The sequence below is a fragment of the Hyperolius riggenbachi genome, chromosome 1 (assembly GCF_040937935.1).
Source record: "Hyperolius riggenbachi isolate aHypRig1 chromosome 1, aHypRig1.pri, whole genome shotgun sequence".
In the NCBI taxonomy this organism is placed as follows: Eukaryota; Metazoa; Chordata; class Amphibia; order Anura; family Hyperoliidae; genus Hyperolius; species Hyperolius riggenbachi.
Window position 1 is genome coordinate 357955704 of NC_090646.1, and position 17066 is coordinate 357972769.

The 17066-nt window shown below is 42.3% G+C and overlaps 1 protein-coding gene across 2 annotated transcripts in view; it reads left to right on the forward strand.

Moving 5' to 3' along the window:
• The window catches only part of HOMER3 (homer scaffold protein 3), a 224654-nt gene that overhangs the window by 128286 nt on the left and 79302 nt on the right, over positions 1-17066 (forward strand). For both annotated transcript variants that reach the window (XM_068234198.1, XM_068234197.1), the window contains one exon: positions 4000-4121. In XM_068234198.1, the coding sequence (XP_068090299.1) occupies positions 4000-4121 (122 nt within the window). The remainder of the gene's footprint in view (positions 1-3999; positions 4122-17066) is intronic.

The following is a 17066-nucleotide window of genomic DNA, read 5'->3' on the forward strand; positions in this document are numbered from 1 at the left end:
GACATATTACACTATTGAAGGCATATACCCTTTTGGTAACCCTGCGTGATCGCAGATCAATGCTCTCTGTACCCTGTTATTAAATTAAGCTGAAGCTAACAGGATGTATCGCATCCACAGTGCATAATCCATATAAATGAAAATTCTCCCAGAAATGCCATGTTTACTGTTGAAAGCCCATTTCACGTGACCTATAAACAACAGTTTTTTTGTTATGTAATAAACGTATGATGTGTGAAATCTTCCAGGTTATGTAAGCTTTCTATTTCTTGGTTTGCTAGGCTCTGGGCTGCAGATCAGTCAGCAGCATAAAGGGTGAAAGAGTGCAAGCGCATCTCAGCTTCTACATATTTAAGTATACAGATTAATCAATTTCTCACAGCCTGTGTCATTTCCTCTGCTGTATGTCTTTGGCTCAGCTGTGATGTCCATGTGAAGCTCCTAATTTAGCCTCCCCCTGCCTTACGGTCTCCTGTCAGAGCAGACTGGGTTAACCGAGGCTATTTCCAGAGCAGCATCATTAACTCTTTCTATGCCTGACATTGATTGCATCTACTATCTGTAGAGATTTTTTCCAATGCATATTATACAGTAACATCTGCAGACTTCTAATGTCTTCCCAGTTATATTCAAGGATTAAAGGAGGTTACATTTTTAACCTCTTAATATTTTTTTTTCTGTCACTTAAAATCCATGCAGCACATTTCAGTACGTTTTACTTAAAGCAATACTGAAGTGGCTCAAAAGAAAATAAAAATATGTGAAATACTCACCTATGGAGAGGGAAGGCTCTGAGCCCCACAAAGCCTTCCTGGTCCTTGCTCAGTGCCTTAGTTCCTGCGCCTTTTGGACTCCTCGGCAGTCTTCAAAAGTACTTGCATCCCCAAGTAATTTCAAAGACAGGTGCATCCGTACTGTGCATGCGTGAGCCTGGTCTCGTGCGTGTACAGTACAGATCCGCTCATCTTTGGAACTTGGGGACATGAAGACTGCCCGAGGAGGGCGAAGACATATTTGGCCAAGGTAGTGGAAGAACTTCATCGGGGCTCGATGCAAGGACTGGGAAGGCTCTGTGGGATCAAGAGCTCTCCCTCTCCATAGGTGAGTATTTCACTCATTTTTTCAGCACACTTCATTATTGCTTTAACATTGGATCCATGCTAGATATAATCTACGCAAGTGTTGGTTAACATTCCTATCTGGCACCATTGTCCACACATTGTGGCTGTTCTGTGTGCCAGTTTGTCCTTTAACAGTAAAGGCTGCAATACCTGCAGTTTACCTTTGAGTTGCAACCTTTCTCAAGCCTCTGCACCACACCCATAACAGTTCCAGAGGTTTACAAATGTACGATGGGACCACTTAACAAAATATTTACAGGGCCTCTTGAAGCATCAGCAGTCGTCTTTTGAGATTGACTTCATTATAAAAATTACCATTTACTACTGTACAATATACTATTTGCCTTGGTAGGAATAGTATAGAAGGTTCAAAGTTAATTTGGGAGTTACTACCTTCATTGATAACCATGTTGTCAGGGACTGCTGGACCCCAGTGCTGTGTAGCCACATAGCATTTACATGGTGTTAATCGTCATGATTTTCCTGTATAAATTGTTGGTTGTTACGATAGAAAATGTCAGTTAAATATATCATATAGGAGACACACACAATGATATTTGAGAAGTGAAATGATGTTTATTGGATTTACAGAAAGTGCGCAATAATTGTTTGAATAAAATTAGGCAGGTGCATAAATTTGGGCACTGTTGTCATTTTATTGATTCCAAAACCTTTAGAACTAATTATTGGAACTCACATTGGCTTGGTAAGCTCAGTGACCCCTGACCTACATACACAGGTGAATCCAGTTATGAGAAAGAGTATTTAAGGGGGTCAATTGTAAGTTTCCCCTTCCAGTGATATTTAGACTTGGCTATGATGTCACGAAGCCTTCTCCTTCCAGTGCACTCTGGGAAACCAGGTGTTGTTTCTAATAACTTTGGGAACACACAACAAACGGAATGTTTGTTGTCAGTGATGCACCTGACAGCAGTAAAAATTTTGCCACCTGTGATAAATTTAAGAATTTAAATCAGGGTGAGGAAAGGTGTTACAATTGGCAAACACTGACTTAATAGTTCCTAAAGTTACATCCATTGTAAAAAATAAGCACTTTTATTCATTAAGTTATATTCAGTAAAGTTCCTCATAATATAGCAGTGGAATCAAATGGCTAAAAGGAGTTACATTTCTTGATCTCAAGCAGACCATCTCACTGTGTAGAGTTGGCCTGAAAGACTGAATAGATCTTAAAGATAAAATCCCCACTTTTTCCAGCTACAGCAAGATTTTCGAGAGATCGTTGGGAGATCAGTTTAGTGAGAGGAGGCCTGGGCTATACAAGCTAGATTAATGGCTTGAGATCAAGAGACTGGAGCTATGGGCTTTATTTGCCATACACAGATTTCTAATGAGGCAGCTGAAAATAAGGAGTTACATTTCTTGATCCCAAGCGATTCAAATCGCCCATGTAGCCCCAGCCTCTACCAGGTCCTATATCTGCTGTAATTGGGCTGCCTCAGTGTGTAGCTCTGTGCTGTAATGCATGCAGCCTTGTGCTGAAAATAAGTCATCAGACAAATCTCTGTGGAAATCTTTCATTTCCACATTGGGAATATTAATTAGAAAAGCACAGAATAAAAGTTACCAAAAACTCAATTCTGAACATTAATTACCAAGTCAGTAAACAGCGTGGATTTTCTTAAATTTATGCAGCTGAAATACACAAGTGATTCTTTAAAACCAAAGTTGTAGGTCGCCTTTAGTTCTAAGGTTTTTACATTATAGCTTGCTTCAAAAATCAGCTTTTTGCCATCAGTCTCTTTAAAAAATCAAACATGCTGTTTATATAAAATAAGAAATAGTTGAGAATTAAACATATGGTCTGCATTTCTGTATGGGGCCTGTTTTAGTTGAAATGGGGCCCTCAGTCAAAATGAACATTATACCTCTCCATAATAGTTACTGACAGTATTATGTGCCCCCCTCCCCGATCCCTCAGATGGCAGTGTTAGGTGGCCTTTGTTCCCCCATCCCTATATAATAATATAATATAGGCGATGTGCCTTGGCGCTGGGCCCGCTAAGAGTTCTAGAGCAGTTACTACTGTGACCTTCCTGACGAAGCGGGTGAAATACCTGCGAAACACGTTGCATTACTGTTTTAGCGTTGTCAATAAAGTGTGTTTTAAATTGACCTATTGAGTCTTCAGTGGGGTGGTAAGGCCACCACTATCTCTCATTTTAAAATAGTTTAAGTGTATTTTTTCCTTTTTGGCGCCTCTGTTTCAATCATTTACCTGCGTATATGTGTTACTATCCTCCTAACTACAGAGAGCGATGTCTTAACCCAAGTGGGGTCTAGTCTAATCTCCCTATCATTTCATATGCAATTGTCTTTACAAATGTTGTCTCTAACATACTACACTATTGTGGCCTCTCGGTAACTGTCTGTTTTCCTAAGAGTCACAAGACTACTTCCTTATACCTATTATGATAATATTGGGGTATGGGGAAATGTTCTAAATAGAATACTTACACCATTGTTAAGTGTATATTATATATAAAAACTTGCTTCCTTGGGTCTTACCATTATGATCAGATTTATGTACATAATTATGTGCATACATTAGATAATGGACTATCTATTATTTCCCATTGTGTCCATCAATCTTCATAATAGGGCCTGTAATGCTCTGTCTGACAGTAAATTATCTGGTTGGGCAATAACTAATCTATAAATGTCTTTAAGGTTGGGGGAACACATTACTAGTATCTCTCGCTGATGATATGTTTGCACTAGTGTAGTGTTTACTTGGATGCAATTTTTAGGAATACTTAAAAAAAGACCTTTAGACGTGGCATCACAGTGAAATTACAGCTGTTTCTTATAAAACAGACATGTAAATCATGAATCATGTGTGGTAATGTCTTTGCAGGTTGTACCTTGTCCTATCATCAGTGCCAATGGACCAGGAGATGACAAGTTCTTCAGGAGCCAGAGTGCAGAGATGGAACTCAGTACTGAAAGAGAACGGGTGAAGAAAATGCTGTCAGAGGGGTAAATACTACTAAAGAAATCCAGATATTCTATTGCATGGAAACAAGGATTGAGAAAAACAAGCAGCTGAAAGTTTATTGATTTTGGTATGTCTTGGCAGGAATACCAGTCAGCAAGTAAGCTCTGTCAATACTCTGCTGATTCTGTCCAAGAAAAATTTCTGCTCTGCTGTAGAGACAATGGGGGTATATTAATTAACCAGCTGTAAAATTGCCATGTGCAGACAGTGCATGACTACCTCACCATTGTTGACGAAAGTAGTCTAGGGTGCGTTGTGCACATAGCACAACTCACATTATGTATGCAGCACGAGAGTGGTATACACCAGGGATTCCCAACCCTGTCCTCAAGTACCACCAGGAAACTGCACACATTCACAGGTGAGGTAATTAGTGTCTCAGTAGAGCTGATTATCTCTGTGGAATTCCACAAAACATGCATTGTTGGTGGTACTTGAGGACAGGGTTGGGAAGCCGTGGTGTTCTGTTATAATGCTGGTAAAATTACTTAGCGACTTTTTGTATACTGTGCACACTGTACACCCCCTTTTCTGTCTCTTCATTCTGCCAACTTCCCTGTATTTATGTGATAAAACGCGGAAAAGCCGCCGCGTGTACTGGCGGCAAGGCGGCTGATTCCGCGTCCAGCGCTGCGGTTTGCACGCAGCAGCGTGCGTCTGGTGTGGCTGGGTCTGTTAGTTCACACAGGCTGAGGAATACGCGCGCGCGCGCTGAGAGGCAGAACCTTTATGACAAACAAGGAGGAATCAGCTGACCAGGTTGGTCAGCTGACCTCAAAGCAAGTGGCTATTGGTTGATCGCTGATTGGTGGCGCCGGAGAGCGCCGCGCTATATATAGTCACTGCTGATCAGTCTCAAGTTGTCTGCCATTGCGAACACTACGTGGAAGCACTCAGACCGTAGTCAGATCCTACAGTGTGTTAGAACCAGGAGCACCTGGGAATTCACACTGAGCCAGATTACTTCTGTGTATTATTGTGTTATACTTCAGACTAGTTCCAGGGTGTCGAAACCACAGACCTCACACCCAAGATTAGGGACTCTGTGTTATCATCCTGTTATACTTCAGACTAGTTCCAGGGTGTCGAGACCACGGACCTCACACCCAAGATTAGGGACTCTGTGTTATCCTTCTGTTATACTCCAGACTAGTTCCAGGGTGTCGAGACCACGGACCTCACACCCAAGATTAGGGACTCTGTGTTATCATTCTGTTATACTCCAGACTAGTTCCAGGGTGTCGAGACCACGGACCTCACACCCAAGTCTAGGAATACTCTGTACCATCATATTATACTCCAGACTAGTTCCAGGGTGTAGAGACCACGGACCTCACACCCAAGACTAGGCATTGTTGATATCTGTTATGACCTATTGCATTCCTGACTATCCCTCTGCTTTCTGATTCGGTACCTACGCATATCTGATTACCTGTTGCCAAACCCTGCCTGCCTTTGGATACAGAATCAGCCTTCTGTATATGTACCTTGTCTGTCTGTGTGTTGCCGACCTGGCTTGCCCGACCTTGAGAGCTATCTCTCCCCTTAAGAGATAGTCTCCAGACCTGCTAGTGACATCCACCTTCAGGTGTCACTCACTCACAGGTTTTTCCTACCTTCATCCTGGGACTCCACCCCTTTGGAGGTCTCAGGCTGTTGGACGGTTTTTGTACTTCCCAAAAGGCGGTATCGCCCATACTGCCAGAGACCACCTACTCCTCGGGTGGTCGTACTCAAAGTCATTACTGTTGCACCAAACACTCACATAATAAGGTGTCCAAAGGTTGGTTATACTTAGATTATCGGTGATTCTGCAGATCATCAATAATCAGGTATAATCTGTATTCTTGGTGATACTGCAGATCACCAATAATCAGATTCTCTCTGTGTGCTGACACCGATCGTTACAATTTAGTTCTTTTAACTCTCCCCTGTCTCTCAAGTAGCCAGGAAGTCTTCATATCCCTTCAGAGGAGAAGAATGACTGCATTACAATTGCATTATTGATTAGGGAGCATCTTTTTTTCAGGATTGTTAGAGTCCTGTCTGTTATCCCATGCTAGTCATTCCATGACTTTTTAGTGAAGAACCGAACCAAAACAAGTGGTTTATTTTCAGCTGCTGACTCCTGAAATTGTGATGCCATAGGATGCAAATACTTTCTTCCAATAATTTGCCATCAACAAACCCCATATGACATAAAAGAATAACCCCTGATGATGAGCATTGTGCCATCAGTGACTTATGCTTTCTCAGAGAATGGGGATTCTACTTTTCTGACAGCTTCACCTTTTAAATCAGGTCAGCAGGTCCTGCAAGTGCCCTGCCACCCGGACACATAAATAATTGCATATAATCAAACCCATTGCCATATCACAGCACTTTTTACAAGGAATGTGCAGAGTAACATGAAATATATACAGTACATATTATGTTTGCGAGTAAAATTGTAAGCATCTGCAGATACAAATGCATCTGTATGTCATTGTTATTAATGCAAACAATTTCATATAAAGGATAGTTCATTTCTGGCATTTAACCTAAGACAACCAAAGCCCCCTAGGCTTCAGTCACAGGTCAGTACATTGTTGTCTGCCTGGCTGCATCCTCTCAGAATTCTGCACTGTTTCTACATCAAAAACTGTCAATATGTTAGCTTAATCATCTTATACTGCCTTTACTTGTTCAATTAACCCCAGAGCCCTTAAATGTTGCTGTATGCTTTCTTTTAGCATTCGTTTTCCTAACGCAAAATCCTTCACCTGGACACCTGACACAATGTACAGCACATCTACTTCTGCAGTCCCACATAGTCCAATCATTTCCTTCAGATTGTACAAAGCTAAGCTGCCCCACATTACCACACACTGTGCAGATTATACTCCATTTAGTTACCTGCTGGTAGACAAGACATGAGCCAAATGAGCTAGTGCCTAGTACACACCATACCATTTTCTGTAAGATTTTCTGTTAGATTTACCTGCCAGATAGATAATTTCCAACATGTTGGAAATTATCTATCTAACCATCTATCTGCCTAGCAATTAAGCATTGTTCTACGCAGCAGGAGATAACCAGAAGACAATGCACCAGAGATAATGACCAGTCTCTTCAGTACTTTACAGACAATAATCTAATTACAGAAAATCTTGCAGAAAAATCTAACAGAAAATTGTATGGTGTGTACTAGGCATTAGATTTTGGTTGTTTTAACCCAGCTATCTTTAAAGCTGGTGTGCTGCACATTTGAAGCAAATGACACTGTACAGGCTGTCAATGGAATGACAGTAAAGCAGTCCATCATGTTAATAAATTCTGTACACTTACATTGCTCTTTTACTGTGTTTTTCAGTGCCAATTAGCTCTTCACACCCACACATCCCCATCCCTATATTGATTTCCTAGCATTTTGTGTCTGCTGTAGGGTCTCAGCGCACTAGCGCGCTTCTGTCCGCTTTTGTGCTGATTTTAACAACACATCAGTGTTATAGAACAGATTGATAAGTGTTGCTGAAAATGTACAGAAGCCAACAGAAGCATGGTAGTGTGTTCAGACCTTTAGAGCCACTAGTAGACAAGGAGAAAGAGATAGCTGAAGCAGGCTGGAGAATCAATCCACAACCATATTATCATCAGCCAGCTCCCATTGCCAGAACTGTATACCTTACTATAAATAATATTGTGTATATAGAGTATTATATTATTCATTACAAGAGCCACGCTTTCTGCAAATCTTGCCGACTACCGCTTTTTGCAGCCATCCTCACTGTGTGTCTTGCCCAAACCAGAATTACACAGTTACAATGCTCTAACTGAGGTGACCTCTGGCACAGGAACTATAATGCCCCTATAATTGGCCATTCAGAAAACTAATACGAAAAAATAATTAGTAAATCTGCCACCATATTGACTATTAGATAGATCCTTCTCTGTCGCTCCTCTCAAGTGTATATGTGTGAGTTGTGTCCCCAATACCCCATCCCCCATGCCCATGAGTAATGTTGAAGGCTCACCTGTCACACCTGTGCAAATCCTGGCCTCCTCTGTCCTCCAATGTGACAGTGGTGCAGGAGGAGGCCAGGATTTGCACTGCCGTGCTGTCACAGGCAAGCCCACAGGAACATGTGGGCAGGACACATATACTATTCACTTTGGGGGACATCTGCTGGGTGCCTGTCAGTCAATGCTATATTGAACACCCTTACCACTGTGCACTCTATTGAGCCCTTGTGACAGAGATTTTCCAGCAATTCTGATCGATCCTTTCAACCAATTTTGTCTGGAAATCGATCAAAAGATTGATCGGGTAGCCATGTGGTGGTATCAATTGGATTGAAAGGCTGATCGGTTTGCAAAATCGAGAGATGTATAGGCACACTTACAGATGCTAATATGTAAGCATGAAAGGTTGGTTACCCCATTCGCGTTCCGTCATTTTCACTTGAGCAATATTCACCTCCCATTCATTAGCCTATAACTTTATCACTACTTCTCACAATGAACTGATCTATATCTTGTTTTTTCCGCCACCAATTAGGCTTTCTTTGGGGGGTACATTTTGCTAAGAGCCACTTTACTGTAAATGCATTTTAACAGGAAGAATAAGAAAAAAACAGAAAAAAATCATTATTTCTCAGTTTTCAGCCATTATAGTGTTAAAATAATACATGCCTCCATAATTAAAACTCACGTATTGTATTTGCCCATATGTTCCGGTTATTACACCATTAAAATCATGTCCCTATCACAATATATGGCGACAATATTTTATTTGGAAATAAAGGTGCATTTTTTCCGTTTTGCATCTATCACTATTTACAAGTTTAAAATAAAAAAATATAGAAATATTTCATCTTTACATTGATATTTAAAACGTTTAGACCCTTAGGTAAATATTAACATTTTTTTTTATTGCAATGTTTTTTGTTGTTTTTTTATATTAAACATTTTATTTGGGTAGTTTTGGGAGGGTGGGATGTAAACAATAGTTTTATAATGTAAATGTGTGTTGAGCTTTATTTTTTTTTACTTTTATTTGTAGTTTTACTTTTTGGCCACAAGATGGCGGCCATGAGTTTGTTTACATGACGTCACTCTAAGCGTAACATAAGCTTAGAGAGACGCATGGGGGACGCTACAGCCAGAAAAAGCGAAGCTTCCGAGAGAAGCTGTCGCTTTTCCAGCGGGGGAGAGGAATCAGTGATTGGGCACCATAGCCCGATTCACTGATTAGCTGGCTAACGAACCGCGGGCCGGGAGCGCGCGTGCACACGCGCGATCGACCGTGTGAGCGCGCATGGTTCGTGGACGTAGTTTCTACATCCAGGAACTAAAATAGGTTACATTCAGTAATTGCTTGTTTTTTTGTTTTTGTTTTTTTTTGAACTACCGGTAATCTGCATTTTCCAGGTGTGGCAAATACTGTATAAGCAAGGTGTAAATATATAGGTATTTCATTCAGCTCATAATTCATGGCTAATAACTTTAATGCTGGGTGAACACGATGCTTTTCTTGGTCGATTTTCTGTCCGCTCGATTTTCCACTCGATTTTGTACTCGATTCTCTTATCTTTTCTTATCAATTTACATTCACTTCTATGAGAAATCGACCAGAAAAACGATCGGAAATAATATCGGACATGACGGAAATTATCTTTCGAACCATCTATCTAACACAAAATTGTATTGTGTGTACCTAGCATTAGAATGTACCATTATCTTTTAAAGTGTATCTGTGATAGATCACTGACTACTAGGGATGGCCAATAAAAAACAAATAATTCTGAGTTGATGCAGAATTATGCAAATTATGTATGCACATTTATGCAGTTTGAACATGGACTGACTGAATTCCACCTTTCACCCTCTTCCTAATGTTTTCCTTTACTGGTCTCAGATTTATTTTTATGTGGTATTATGGAAGTTGTAGACCATGCCAAACCCCTCCTATATGCTCTTTCAGCTATGTCTCTATTGTATCTCCATCATAGCAATCTGCCCTTCAGCTGTTAGGATTGAATAATGAAGATCCTGTCAGTGGTATTGTTGCTTTTCAAACGAAGGAAATAGCTGTAAGGAATGTTGTCACAAACATCAACAGGATGATAGCTGCTATAAGATATTATTAGTTGCTGTACTTTTCCTATAACCCTTTCTGATAAGACTTCCAGTAGCTTCTTTATTGATTATTCCTCTATAATCACTCGTCTTTCACCCAAACTTCATATTGAAGGACCGTTTTTGCGAAAATTTGTAACATTCAGAATACATGTACATTTATGCCAGAATAAAATGCACTATAGATTACTTTTCCCTATGCCACTGTCACTTTACAGTAGATTGTAAAATTCTGACACATCTGACTGATTCTGGACTAGTCCGTCTCTTCATGTGGAATTCTCAGGGTTTTCTTAAGTTAAAAATCATTTATTACATGGCAGTTGCTCAGCCTTATAGTATCCAAATTAGTGGGGAGGCTGGCCAGCATCTTTGTATAGATCTGTTCAACGAAGAGCGTTTGTAGAGAATAAAGCAGAGTAACCAAGCAGCTCGGGGTGACCCAAACCACTAGGAATGTTTAGGGGGAGAAAAGAGACCGAAAAGCCCTCCTACTAATAAGCAATGCTTGATGAAATTTGCTTTCTTAAATCAGAAGGAAATTTGCACCACTACTGAATATGAAAATTATCCCTTTTTCACCCTTGTAAGCAAGGCAAGCATCCACAACCGCTGGTGTATAGCAAGCCTGTAGCTTTAAATATAGAATAAAGAAAACCCTGAGAATCCCCTATGAGGAGATGGGCTAGTTCAAAACCACTCAGATTTTTAAATTACTACCTATTGTAACTGACAGTGTCTTAAGAAAAAAATACTTTATAGTTCATTTTACTTTGGGATAAACATACTTTTTTACATATGCTTACATGTGTATTTTAAATGTTACAATTTTTGGTTACAGGGGTTCTTTAGTATGTACATATGTACAGCAGTTGGAGCAACTTATGCTGCATTCTAGACAATGCATTGGTCTTGGTAGACCTTGTTTATTTCAGCAGTGCCATGCATCATATTATGGCAACTAGGCTTTGTGGTGCTAAACTGCCAAATGCTCCATAACCACCCATCCATATTAATAGCAGCTATAAACAGAAATTTGGCCACCAGACGGACCTGATAAAATAACTAAGGCAGCGTGGATATGGGTTTGTCACTGAGGGACTGTTAGGCCCTGTTTACACTTAATCAGTTGCTCTCAGTTATAACTGAAAGGGCAACTGTTTTCAAAGTAATGCCCATGTTTTCCTATGGCACAGTTCACACTTAAAGGACCACTATCGTGAACAATTGTAACATTTAAAATTCACATGAACAGATACAAATAAGAAGTAATTTTCTTCAAGAGTAAAATGAGCCATTAATTACTTTTCTCCTATGTTGCTGTCACTTACAGTAGTTAGTCGAAATCTGACAGAACCGACAGGTTTTGGACTAGTCCATCTCTTCATGGGGGATTCTCAGCAAAGCTCTTATTCTTTATAAAGGCCTTTCCTTAAAAGGATTTATATAATGATGCTGGCCAGCTTCCCTGTTCACTGCACCCTTTTTTAGCAGTTGGACAGAGCAACTGCCATTCATTAAGTGGTTTTGAAAATAAACAAAACCCTGAGAATCCCCTGTGAGAGATGGGCTAGTCAAAAACCTGTCGCTTCTGTCAGATTTCTACTACCTACTGCAAGTGACAGCAACATAAGAGAAAAGTAATTTATGGCTCATTACTAATTATTGCTTTTACTCTGGAAGAAAAGTACTTCTTATTTGTATGTTTACATGTAGTTTAAATTTGCCGATTTTCCCAATAGTGGTCCTTTAACACGTTTTAACTGAAATCTTTTTGTGCTATGGAGAAGAAAAAAAAACGTGTACCAACTGATTAAGTGTAAATGGGGCCTTAGGGTTAGGCATTGGGGGGTCAGTTAGGGTGCTTTTACACTTAATGTGTTGGTATGCGTTAGTATGAGTTAGTACGCATTGGTACGCCTTTTTTCCATAGCAGTGCATTGTGAAAAAGATTTCAGTTAAAACGCATTAAGTGGGAACTGTGCCATAGGAAAACATGGGCATTACTTTAAAAATCTGTTTTCTTTCAGTTATAACTGAGAGCAACTGATTAAGGGCCCATTTCCACTCAGAGCAGTGCGCACCGCGGGTGTGCTGAAACACATGCACGCCAGTGGAAGAGTTTCCACTGCGTGCATGTTGTGCGGTGCGGAGCGATCCAAAAATCTGCAGCATGCTGCAGATTTTCGCACGGCCGCATCCGCGTCCCATCTCCTCAATTCACTTCCGCATTCGCATCACTAACTAGTGGAAACGGGCCCTAAGTGTAAAAGGGGCCTTAGGGTTAGGCATTGCTAGGAAGGGGGGTTCGGTTAGGGTTAGGCATCTTGGGGCTTGGTTGGTTAGTGTGATAAAACGCGGAAAAGCCGCCGCATGTACTGGCGGCAAGGCAGCTGATTCCGCGTCCAGCGCGGCGGTTTGCACGCAGCAGCGTGCGTCTGGTGTGGCTTGGCCTGTTAGTTCACGCAGGCTGAGGAATACGCGCGCGCGCGCGCTGAGCGGCAGAACCTTTATGACAAACAAGGAGGGACAACCTGGTCAGCTGACCTCAAAGCAAGTGGCTATTGGTTGATCGCTGATGGGTGGCGCCGGAGAGCACCGCGCTATATATAGTCACTGCTGGTCAGCCTCAAGTTGTCTGCCGTTGCGAACACTACGTGGAAGCACTCAGACCTTAGTCAGATCCTACAGTGTGTTAGAACCAGGAGGACCTGGGAATTCACACTGAGCCAGATTTCTTCTGTGTATTATTGGGTTATACTTCAGACTAGTTCCAGGGTGTTGAGTCTACGGACCTCACACCCAAGATTAGAGACTCTGTGTTATCATTCTGTTATACTTCAGTCTAGTTCCAGGGTGTTGAGACTACGGACCTCACACCCAAGATTAGGGACTCGGTGTTATCATTCTGTTATACTTCAGACTAGTTCCAGGGTGTTGAGACCACGGACCTCACACCCAAGATTAGGGACTTTGTGTTATCATTCTGTTATACTTCAGACTAGTTCCAGGGTGTCGAGACCACGGACCTCACACCCAAGATTAGGGACTCTGTGTTATCATTCTGTTATACTCCAGTCTAGTTCCAGGGTGTCGAGACCACGGACCTCACACCCAAGTCTAGGAATACTTTGTACCATCATATTATACTCCAGACTAGTTCCAGGGTGTAGAGACCACGGACCTCACACCCAAGACTAGGCATTGTTGATATCTGTTATGACGTGTTGCATTCCTGACTATCCCTCTGCTTTCTGATTCGGTACCTACGCATATCTGATTATCTGTTGCCTTTGGATACCGAGTCAGCCTTCTGTCTATGTACCTTGTCTGTCTGTGTGTTGCCGACCTGGCTTGCCCGACCTAGAGAGCTATTTCTCTCTTTAGAGATAGGCTTCAATTCATCAAGCATTACCGCATTCGGTAATGCTGAAAACAGCTGACTTAACGGAGCACTTTAGAAAATGTTAATTCATCAAAGCAGTTACCGAATGAGAAGCTGAAATGACAGAGCAATGAGATAAATTACCGACATGTGCTCAACACACGTCAGCAAATGTCAGTAAATGTTAATTCATCAAGGTTACCACATTCGCTAACACATTCAGTGATTATCTCCAGCTCTCCCCTGTCGTAACAGGCTTCGAAAGCCTTCTGTGTGAATGTTTTCATGATTAACAGGAGCAGGCAGCCAATAGAAACAGCCCCTGTTCTCCTGCAAGTGCCGCTGATAGGTCATGCAGGCTTCTCCACACAAGCTTTCAGACCCCCCAGGCAGTGAGCAGAGAGAACGGGACAAAAGATATCCCCAGATACCCTTCGGTGGTGTAATGGCCCATACTCACGGGCAACTTTTTGTGCCTGTCGCCAGCACACGTGAGCGTGTGGGCGACAGGCCGGCGACAGCTCCTCGCCAGGTCCCTCCGCGTACACACGCGGAAGAGGGACCAGCGGCGCGACGGAAGCTGTCGCCGACGTTCCTCCACCCCCCGCCGGAAGCTCCGTATACCTCAATGGAGGCTGCTGTCGCTAGTCCGCGTACTTACGCGGACTAGGGACAGTTGCGGCGGAGTTGCGGCGGCGACTGTCGGCAGGCGATTGGCCGCGCCAATCGCCTGGCGGCATCAGCGACGAGCGACAGTTCGGGGTGCGCGCCCGTGCGACGGCGCATACTCATGGGCGACCTGTCGCCGCAACACGCGCGCGCCGCGTGTTGCGGCGACAATTGTAGCCCGTGAGTATGGGCCATTACCCTTTGAGTCCCTGTTTGAAAATGCAAAGATGCTGGTGGTGAAATCACCAAGCATGGCATTTGTAATGTCTCCAGGAAGTTAATCTACGTTGTGGCAAATAAGTAAAATGTTAAGAAAGACTGATTTATACTCAGAGCAGCAGAGGCAATATAAATAACAGTAAATATAACACATGTTTACATCTAAAGGGATGTCTGGATGCCTTCTATTGTAATCAGCTTGTAACAACACAGGGACATTCCAAGCTGCTCTGCACCACTCTGCTGTTATCGAACAGCCTTTGATGAATTGAAGCCTAGTAGTTCGGTAACTTAAAGAGACACTGAAGCGAAAAAAAATGAATTGGTTGTGTACTATGAATAATTACTAGAAGATTAGCAGCAAAGAAAATATTCTCATACTTTTATTTTCAGGTATATAGTGTTTTTTCTAACATTGCATCATTCTATAATATGTACAGATTACACAACACTCAGCATTCAAAATGATTCTTTCAGAGCAGTCTGTGAACTAATGACCTCTCCTCTAGCAGAGAAAAAGTAAACAGTTCACTTACAGTTGAGATAATAAAAGTCAGATAACAGCCCTCTCCACGACTAACTTAGTCGGAGAGCTTAATGGCTTGTTTGCATAGAGATAACAACTGGAGTTTCTCAACTCTTCCTGTACTGGAAACAATTACACTGATGTATCTGATCTTAATGTTTTATTTCTTAGCTGTGCTACACATACAAATCATAATATCATCATTTTTTTTTCGCTTCAGTGTCTCTTTAAGGAACCTCTACCACACATGTGAAAATATTCATGAATTAGCACAGTGAAGTGTAAAATACCGAATGCGGTATTTTAAGGACTGGGATTTTGTTGTCGAACACCCTTTGATGAATTGAAGCCATAGTCTCCAGACCTGCTAGTGACATCCACCTTCAGGTGTCACTCACTCACAGGTTCTTCCTACCTTCAGCCTGGGACTCCACCCCTTTGGAGGCCTCAGGCTGTTGGACGGTTTTTGTACTTCCCAAAAGGCGGTATCACCCATACTGCCAGAGACCACCTGCTCCTCCGGTGGTCTTACTCAAAGTCATTACTGTTGCACCAAACACTCACATTATAAAGGTGTCCAGAGGTTAGTTATACTTAGATTATCGGTGATTCTGCAGATCATCAATAATCAGGTATAATCTGTATTCTTGGTGATACTGCAGATCACCAATAATCAGATTCTCTCTGTGTGCCGACACCGATCATTACAGTTAGGCCCCGTTTACATTTAATCAGTTACTCTCAGTTATTGAAAGGACAACTGATTTTCAAAGTAAGTCCCATGTTTTCCTATAGCACCTTTCACACTTAACGCGTTTTAACTGAAATCTTTTTCACAATGCACTGCTATGGAGAAGAAAAAAAGTGCGTACTAACTGAAGACGTGTAAACGGGGCCTGAGGCATCAGTGGGGGGGGGGGTCAGTTAGGGTTATGCATCAGGAGAGGGAGAGTCATGTGAAAATAGGGTTAGGTTTAGCAATAGTAAATATTGGTAAAATTAACAGATATTTTACTATTAGAATTACCACTGCCCAATAGTAGGATATTGGTAATTTTACTAAACTATTTGCGGCATGCAAATTTATGTGGCACCCATTTTGCATCTTTGTGTTAAACTAGCGTGCTTGCAGTCCAGACCTGTCGCCTACTAAACATATTTGTGAAACAAAACACACAAAAAGGAGACCCTGGACAGTGGGACTGCTGTAAACCAATATCAGTCAAAAATGGGACAATATTTCAAATTTACTCTAATTGGTTTCCTACATTAGTTACCAAACATTTACAAAATATTATTAAAGACTTAATTCAGGCTCCCATTTTTTAATGCAAATGATGATACATTTACATTAATTAGCACTGCAGTGCATAAGATTTTGTGCATTGCATGTTTTCTGCAGTAAATATATTAACCACTTCAGGATTCTGCGTACGCTTAACTACGCCCCTGAATCCTGAAGTGGTTTCCATACGAGCGGCCGTTCCATGTCAGTTCACGGAGGGTGTCTCCGTGAACACCCTGCGAGCCGCCGATTGCGGCTCGCAGGGTAAATGTAAACACGCGGGGAAGATCTTCCCCGGTGTTTACATATATACGGCGCTGCTGCGCAGCAGCGCCGTAGAGGAGATCGGCGATCCCCGGCCTCTGATTGGCCGGGGATCGCCGGCATCTGATAGGCTAAAGCCTATCCTATCCGGCGCAGGACGGCTTTCCGTCCTGCGCCACACACAGGGGACGGGAGAGGGAGGGAAGGAGGCAGAGGGAGGACTAGTGCTTCGGAGGGGGGCTTTGAGGAGCCCCCCCCCCCGCTAGGCACAGCAGCGCGGCGGCGATCAGACCCCCCCAGCAGGACATCAACCTAGTGGGGAAAAAAGGGGGGAGGTCTGATCGCCCTGCCTGATTTCTGATCTGTGCTGTGGGCTGAAGAGCCCCCGCAGCACCGATCAGCCAAACCACCCGGAATCCGGAAGTGGTTAAAATTCTCTTGCTGTCACTTATGCTGGGCAT